This window comes from Vigna radiata, chromosome 4, assembly GCF_000741045.1.
Source record: "Vigna radiata var. radiata cultivar VC1973A chromosome 4, Vradiata_ver6, whole genome shotgun sequence".
Lineage (NCBI taxonomy): Eukaryota > Viridiplantae > Streptophyta > Magnoliopsida > Fabales > Fabaceae > Vigna > Vigna radiata.
In genome coordinates this window covers 10,119,777-10,128,894 of record NC_028354.1, presented here as the reverse complement: position 1 = coordinate 10,128,894, position 9,118 = coordinate 10,119,777, and the positions used below count along the sequence as shown (strand labels likewise).

Below are 9,118 nucleotides of genomic sequence, written 5' to 3'. Positions count from 1 at the left end.
ACCTTTTGCTAGTACATTATCGAACTTTAGTTCAGATCAGTCCGACTTTTCCTTTGGTTTGCTAAAAAATTTTGCTTAAAATGACCGCTCATTTTGACCTACAGTTTGACCTGTATGTCTTATTGTTTAGTCCAAATTTGAGTTAGATTTGTTGGAAGTCTCACATCGACTAGAGATAAGGCCAATTTATAATATATAAGTAGGGTGCAGATCTCACCTTACAAGTCGGTTTTAGTTAGGCCTAAAACTCACTTCTAACAAGACTCACAATATTATTTTTAAAAGTTAATTAAAATATTTTAGTGTGAGCAAGTTTACCTTAACTTTAATCCTAATCCCCTTTAAATAAAGCTTTCAAAGTTAAAACTTTTTTTACTTCTTCTTTCGAGGACCCCTAAAAAAGACTTAGTTAACAATAAGCTAAGATTAAGCCATTAGCCATTGGCCAAATTGACACGTCTAACTGTTTATACGTTTGAGTGTATCTAGGTTATCATAATTCAGAGTTTACCATTCATGTTTTCATCTCATCTCTTAAACCTTACAGATACATCGACTCTATTATGCTAAAAGAGTCTTGATAAACATGTAAAAATGTTTCATTAATACCATTAATTAAGACTAGGATACTATTACCTTTTATTTATGTCAATTACATTTTGTTTAAAAACTTTTTAACTCCATTATCGCACTCATGACTTTTACAACATGTATTAATCTAATTTAAACCCTTAATTATGTAATTGGATTTTATGACTTTTAAAGAAAAATGTATCTTAATATCTTGATATTTGGATCGATATATTGAAGTTACGTTTCTTTTCCTAAATTTGAAAAAATTTCTAAAATATGAAATAAAAGTAGAAGATCAAATCCATAACCCATAACATTAAAATATGCACTCAACAGACAGAAACAAAATAAACTTCTTACTATCCATCTCTTTATTTTATTTGTAACCAATAACTTTTCTAGTTTTCTATTAAAATAAACTTAAACCCAATAGTTACATAATATGTGTATTTCAAAAGGAGATATCTTATGATCACTGTTCATGAAGGACGTGTTTATTTAGGATAGGTGAGAGAGTAGCAGAGGAAAGTACAAAAATTGGGTGCAGATTTTTTTTGGACTTCTTTAATATTAAATGCTCTTCACCTTATGCTATAGCTATAGTCGTTCAATTTTTCCTTTTAATTTCCATTGCTCTAGGTCTAGATGTATAGTACGGGTAGGTTGGTTTTGGTAAGCAATGCAGTATTTTTTTGTTATCACGTTGGTAGAAAAAAAGTTATCAATTAAATGATACAAAAATATTATAAAGTAAGAAATATTATATATTTTTTAATAATATATATATATATATATATATATATATATATTATAATATTATATAATATTATATTATACTATAGTATGGATATAAATAGATAAATGTATTATTACATAGGTGATTTAAAATACGTTGTCGTGAGCTTCTATAAAAAGCTCTAATATTTTTATAAGATATTGTGACGTTATATATAATGTTTTATATTTTTATATATTGTCATTGTGTTTAATAGAAATTCGTAGTATTTTTATATAAGGTTATGGTGCTATATGATGATGTGTTGTTTTATATGAGATCATGGTGTTTCTTTATGAAGTTATAATACACTATTTGTTATCATACTATTTTATATGATGCCATATGGTATGAGTTGCGAAGGTGAATTGACATGCTTATAGTTGGTTATCGAGTTATGTATGAACTTAGTTGGTTGTTAGTTGAGTTGTTATAGATGTTCTTTGTGGTATTTGATGTGATTGTCATGTTATTGTGATTAAGTGTTGAATTGTTCTAGTATTTGCAATGTTAATTAGATTATATTTTAAAGTGTATCATGACGTAAACATTGTCTTGAGAGTTGCGCATGATAACGAGTTTTGGACACGAGAGGTTGCACATGTGTTGTGTGTATCGAATGAACTTTTGAGTTTGGTCATATTTATTTTATAAAGTGGAACAACAAATTGATGGTGAATAAGTTATGATGTTTATGTGATGAATCGTAGTATAGTGTTGTTGGTTGCATGTGATTGTTAAATTTTTTTTTTCATATGTGCTCATGGTGGCATGCTCGAGGAAGTTTTACTTTGGTAAGTAGGTCCTGTTTTAGTAAACAGGATCGAGGAAGTCCTGCTTTGGTAAGTGGACCCAATTTTGGTAAACATGAGAGTTTTAGTTTGGTAAGTATGCCCTGTTTTGATAAAGGATCGTGGAAGTCCTGCTTTGGTAAGTGAACCTTGGTTTGATAAAGTGGCCGAGTAGTCAAAGGACGGAAGAAAACATAGTGGGTGATGGTGATAACATGGTTTGTCTGGATGAAAATATGAATTGGTAATGTTTTATTGTGTGGCAGATTTGATTTGACTAGAAGTATTATGAGCTTAGATAGTAATTGATAATCATATTATTATATGTTGTTCTGATGTTTATTCGATTAGTTCACCCATACATTAGTGACTTCCACCTGCGATGATTGTATTTTTATGAGAATAGATGACATTACAGATAAGGTTGTCTATGATATTGATGATATTACAATTAAATAACTTATGTTTTAGTATGTTATTTCAAATTATAATTAGATTAATTATTACTCTTGCATGTTTTGTTATTTCACATTAACAAAATAAAATTTTAAATTTTAACTATAATGTGATTATGTTAGAGTTCTGTTTTTCTAAATAATTTCTTTAAATATAAACGGCATCCTAAATTAGGATTTTACAAAATACATCCTTTAATTTTAATAAAATAATAAAAGAAAATTAAATAAAAATATTTCCTGAACTCATCTTTCATTCTCTTTTTTTTTCAAAAAAAAACTTAGATAATAACTTATTATTTATGTTCTTATTTCTCATTTGTTCTTTTCCATTCTTAAAAGATACTCTCTTATCTCATTTGATAATGAAATATTAGTTTTATAAAAAAAGTTATCTAATGAACCTTTGTCTAATATTTTTTTATGAAGATCAAAAGAAAATTTATCTACTATTTGTTTTTTTAATAACCGACTTTTAGTTGTATCTCAATTATCATATATATATATATATATATATATATATATATATATATTAATAATTACTTTTTTTTTATTTTTATAAGATTTTGATATATTATTTTTCAGTTTTAAATTTTATTTTTAAAAAATTGGTATATTGATGAAAAATATAAACAGATTAATTTTTTTAAATTGATATAAGAGAAGTTACCCCTAAAGATAAAAACAACACATTAACTTCTTCACATATTTTGAAGTATTATAATAATTATCTAATTGTTCAATTAGTTTTTTTATTATTATTTAAATCATTATAGATGAAAAGTTTCGTATAAATAATTAAGATATAAATTGAATGTATTATTTTGGTTTTTCTATAATTATCTGTCAAAATCCGTATATATATAAGATTTTATAATCTTATTCTCTGACATATTTACAAATTTATTTAGTCATTTAAAATATTTTTAATTTTCACTATTTATAGTACAAAATCTTTAAATGTATTTTTTTTTTCTAATTTCTTATTAAATAATTGTATGATTACACATATTGATATTCATTTAACATGTATTACAAAATTAAAATAGTAAAAAGAATTGAATTTTTATATTTATAAAATAAGAGAAAGAGAAAAATAATAATGAAAATAGTATGAAATGAAGTTAAAACATGTGTGTGAAAGTATTATTAAACTTCATTGTTTTTTAAGTCTTCATCTTTCCAAAAAGCATGTTTACTAAAGAAAGAATGAAAAGAGAACCTAAGCACTGTATGAAGTTCTCCAAATTAGTGCATATAAAACATTAAGTAGCTTCAATGGCTGCTTTCTGCATTGTTTGACATTGTGTACAACTGAACCAACTTTTGCATCATTCGACATACACAATTAATACATTGCGAGTTTTGTCCATAATTAACTTTGTATAAAATATGAAATTGTATTTTACACTATTTTTAATCATCATTACACCCCAAAATGTGGTTTTTGTAACATTTTTGTTAACTAAAATTAATCATTCAATTGAACTAAAACCACATTTTATAACATTTTTTTAAGTAAAACTAATTATTCAATTGCACCAAATACCTTTTTTTTGGTAATAAAAAATTAAAATATAAATAAATACACTCAAATTCCTTCCAAATCGCAGACAAAATTAGTAATAGAAAATATTATAGTGAAGCGAATGATTTGGATATAAAACAGCCCTGCAAAGACTTAAAAAGAAAACAGAGATGCAAATAGAAGCTATTAGGATTTATTAGCCTAAGAAATAAACTAGTCTAGCTAGGTAGTTCTAACTTTTATTTGTAGCAAATTAAAGAATTGAAAAGTTGAGACAGAAACAGCATAAATGTCCAAACTCTGAAATGGTTGTTCTTGTTGTTGTTGTTCACTGTGTCTGTGGAAACATCTGTTGTTGTGGGAAGTAATTGGACTCCGGTTGGATCTCCTTCAAGTCTTCCACTTCATTATGCTGAATATGCCAATCTCTGTCTGATACAAATTGTCTCGCCATTATGGCTGCACGGTTTTCTGCTATCAATTCACGCAATGCTGCACTGCATCTTGTTGACAGATCAGAAGGTGAAAGCCAAGAATCACTTCTAGATGACAGAAGAGAGAGAGCACACCCTCCTATACATGGAAAAAACCTTCCAACCATTACCGACAAATTTACACAACATCATCAACATTTCCTACCACACTAATACACCAAACCCTAATTTTCTTCCATCTATATAATAACATGGATATTAAGTGATTCTATATTTATAAATATATATATTTATACACCGTAATTACAAAACATTGAGACACCCTAATTTTCAGTTTTAGCAGGAACAAGAAAATATAACTTGGTTGACACTTGATATTACTACTGAACAAATATAGAGCCTAAAAACTGGTTAATCTAAGCTTAATGATTGATATACGCATAATAATAGTGCAAGTGTTTCAGAAATTACACATTTAATAACTGCTACCATGTAAATTTTAGGATAATGATATTTAGACAACAATTTTTTTGACAACATTTGAACATTGATTATGTGTCAATATGTGATTGGTCAAAAATTACTCCACAATAGTGTTTATGATTATTATTATTGATTATGGAGTAATTTTTGACCAATCACATATTGACACATAATCAATGTTCAATGTTCAAATGTTGTCAAAAAAATGTTGTCTAAATATCATTATCCTAAATTTTATAAGTAATCTAATACAAAATTATGGAAGTGTATGTGGGAACAAGGAGAAAAAAAGTAAAGCTGAAGTTATCTAAGATATTGTTTTCGCATATTCTCGATCAATAAAGAGAGAAAATATTGAATGATCTCAATATTCTGATATGCAATAAGGTAAAACCTTCAAAAACTATGAGAAGTAAGTAAAATAAGCACTTAAATACTCTACCAAACAACTGGTACTACTCAAAGTAATACCCAAGTCCCAACAATATTCAGAAAAACAATTTAAAAAACTAAAATTATTTGAAGTTTAAAAAAGAATCTCAAAAGTGTAATTGATAAGTTATGCCATTGGTGAAGCTAAAGAAAATAGAACACCAGCATGTATTAATGAGGAAGAATTAACAGAAAATTTAGACAAGAACAAGGGTTACATAGCTGATAATTATAATGAGTTTTGTTAAATTAAAAATCTAAAAACTTAAGTCAATCTTCTAATTATAGATATATCATGTTATCAGTATTTTAGTTTCTCTTCATAATTTCACAATTTCCATGGCTCCATCTAAAGCACCTCACTGGAATATTTATTATTTTTCTTTATCACCAAATTTTTTGAAAGTACTGTAGCTTATAAATTAATCACAAACCATTTTATGCATAATATTTCACAATGCTGTATTATAAGTGGTGAACTTTATATTATTATTTTACAAATTGAGCTCAAAATATTCTAAGTGAATCATGGTCATTTACATCTGCTTCAAAATATAATACAAAGAATTAATTCTTGAAAATTTGTTCTATCCAAATTTCTCATATATATAGCAAAATTCATTTTTTCTTTTGCATTAATTTCTACAGATTTGACTGGAGGCCGATTGATATATAAGTGCATACTTGTTGCCAGAGAATGATATAAATAACTACAGAATAAGTAAAAAAAATAATAAATTTGTAAAAGTTTATATAGAAAATGATGAAAGTAAGTTTTTATTGTTCATTGTGAGTTATCTGAAAGAAAAAAGTAAGGCAAGAGTGTACCTTGTGAAGAATTTCTTGCAACAGAATCGTGGGAGCTCTTTCTTCTTCTCTCATTGTGACCTGCTAGTCTCCTCCTGCAACTTCTCTTTGAATCATCAAACTCTGACACCACGTGAAACCTACAAGTCCAATTACAATATTTTCTATATAATTAACAAAATCAATAAAAAATAATGATTTTTCCTAACGGAGAGTTAACACAAAAATATGCTAGATTTGTAAAGTATGTACAGCAAAATAATAAAATTATGACCAGAAAATGATACTCTCGTAACCTTTACACAACACAATATTCTTGAATTTTAACCTAAAGAGAAAGTTACCAAACAAGGGTGAGTAAAAGCTTTTGTGACACCTTCATTCTTCAGAGATCCAAAACACAAAGACACCCAAAAACAACAAAATCCATATGAAAATCACTTTACGTCCGTACATAATATTACCTCACCACACTTTTCAAAATGAATATCGGACATTTTTCTAATCCGGACATCTCTCAGAATAAATCTCTCCGATGTTTTTGTTCACAGAAAAATTTAACAATCGACAAATAAAACATGTTTTGGTTTCTTCATGTGCTAAAAATAAAAAGGTTATGTATTTTCTATCTATATATCCTACACCCTTTTCACTCTTTGTAGCTTTAAAGTTTGAGATTGTGTCAATTTGTCAAAATTCTTCGCATTATAGGAAATTTGAGACAAATGTCATTGATTTGGCTGCAGCTACGATCACGATACAGTTAGAGAAAAGACAAAAATAATTTATTTTTTTTTATTTGAAAAAATGATAGAGGTGGTGACCTGCTACACTGCTGACAGAACCTCTGCTCCAACCCTAAGACCACAACTTTGGGAGCCTTGGAGTGCATCTCACACACCTTGTGCCTCCGGTGGTAGTCTTTGGCGTTCACCAGCGCCACCTGGCACCCTTCCACCTGACACCGAGGCACCGTCGCCGTAGTCAACCCGACACCTTTCACCGCCGCCCCGCCGCCGGAATACCCTCCTTTCCCACGCTTATCCCCCAACACCAACCCCCCGCCAAAAGTACCAGCAGCAGCAGCAGAAGAAGAAGAGACCGTTCCACTTCCACTAGCGTCCTCAAAGTAATGCCTCTTCCCAAGCTTCAAGCACATGAGGTGGGGGTCGGGGTGCACGTGGGAGCCATCCCCTCCGTACGGATGCTGCTGGTGCTGGTGGCGGTGTCGCAAAACGCCGGCGTTTTGAGGGAGAAACATGAGAGCGCTGGCGAGGCCCGCGGGCTCGGGGCGGTTGGCGGCGGAGCCCTCCGGAGCGGTGAGGGCAGTGACGGGGGCGTTGAAAGCGTTGAGGAAGGTGGAAGTGGTGTTGTTATTATTAGAAGTGGTTGTTTGCCATGAATCCCAGGCGAAAGTGTTGGCGTTAGTATTCCCATTTTGGTCTCTGTTGGAGAGGCAGAAGATGTTCCCTGGGAAGTCCATTTGAGAATAAAGGAAAAAATGAAGAAAATAGGAAAGCTATGAGAATAGGTGTAGGTTGGTGATGATGGGGTTGGAACAGAAGTGGAAGGGATGAAGAAGCATTTCTGAGTGAGATCCTTTGTTGTTGGTATGAAAAGAGGAAAGAGATAGAGAGAGATTACAACTTGTGTTGTTTTTGTACAATGGGTGGGTTTAAAGTACCCTCATGAGGAAAGCTGCAAGGCCTAGTCATTCCTAGAGAGAGACTGAGTTACTGAGTTAATGGGTGGAGTCCTCCGAAGACCACACGTAAGAACAAACCGAGTCATCATAGTAAACGGATCCAAGTTAAAGCAAAGCATATGAGAGAGTGTGTGAAAGAGTGATAAGACACAAGCGGGTCAGAAAGCCCTCCCCACAGATATTATGGAACTGGGTTTCGCGGCTCAATAATGCTCCTCTCTTTCAAAACCACAATAATAAATTCTTTTTTTTTTCTTTTAACACTTTTATATATATCAACTGAATTAAATAAGATTAATACATATATATATATTAATATGAAGTCAACAATGAAATATTTGAATTTTTCCTCCTTTTTCTCTTACACCTTCGTCCTTTTCTTCTCTATCTTCATTTTATAATACCTTCAATTTATTGTCTTTCTCATGCCATTTCTTCTTCTTATTTAATAAACAAAAATAAAAGAATTCCCGATATAGCATTTTGCAGCACCCAGATTTACATATCTGGTAACTTTTACTGTTGCAGTTCGTGTTCCGGTTGGATTGGGACAACCGAATGGACGCTGTCCTTTTGTAGTTTTTTATTTATTTATTGAATTCTTTAGAAAAAAAGTATATAATTTTGTTAATCATTTCATTTATTCTATTATTTTATTGATATGAATTGTTAGTTTTGCTAATTATTTAATTAGTATATATTTTATGATTAATAGATACTTATAACTTAATTACAATTACTTAATTAATAAATATTGTTAAATTATTAAATTTAATAAAATTACTATTTTTATTGCCTATTTGAATAATGAATGTCGTAATAAATTTATTGTAATTCAAGTTGTAAATACTAAATAAATTATAATAATAGATAATACTCATTATATAATTAATATGTGCATAATAAAAATAAAGTAAAAGTTATTTAAATTAATAAATAAATAATTAGTACTTTAACATAATTGATTAGATGAATAATTCGATTGTTATAAATTTTATTTACAGTGATGGCTCAAGATCATGGACTTTTCTTGTTAAAGACATCTAGGTTGTAAGATAAAGATAAAAAGAAATATGGATGAATACTTATAACACTTACTAAGATAAAATATGAATATTTTATTATTTAAGTATAA

General features: G+C 29.5%; 1 protein-coding gene across 1 annotated transcript; it reads right to left on the bottom strand.

The window, feature by feature from the left end:
• Positions 1 to 4,199: 4,199 nt before the first annotated feature.
• Positions 4,200 to 8,165, bottom strand: LOC106758337 (squamosa promoter-binding-like protein 7). Its single transcript, XM_014641270.2, has 3 exons — positions 7,103 to 8,165; positions 6,300 to 6,418; positions 4,200 to 4,695 (listed from the first exon to the last, which is right to left on the bottom strand). Exons 1-3 carry the CDS (start codon positions 7,759 to 7,761, stop codon positions 4,451 to 4,453), a joined length of 1,023 nt encoding a protein of 340 aa, XP_014496756.1. The 5' UTR covers positions 7,762 to 8,165; the 3' UTR covers positions 4,200 to 4,450.
• Positions 8,166 to 9,118: the final 953 nt, after the last annotated feature.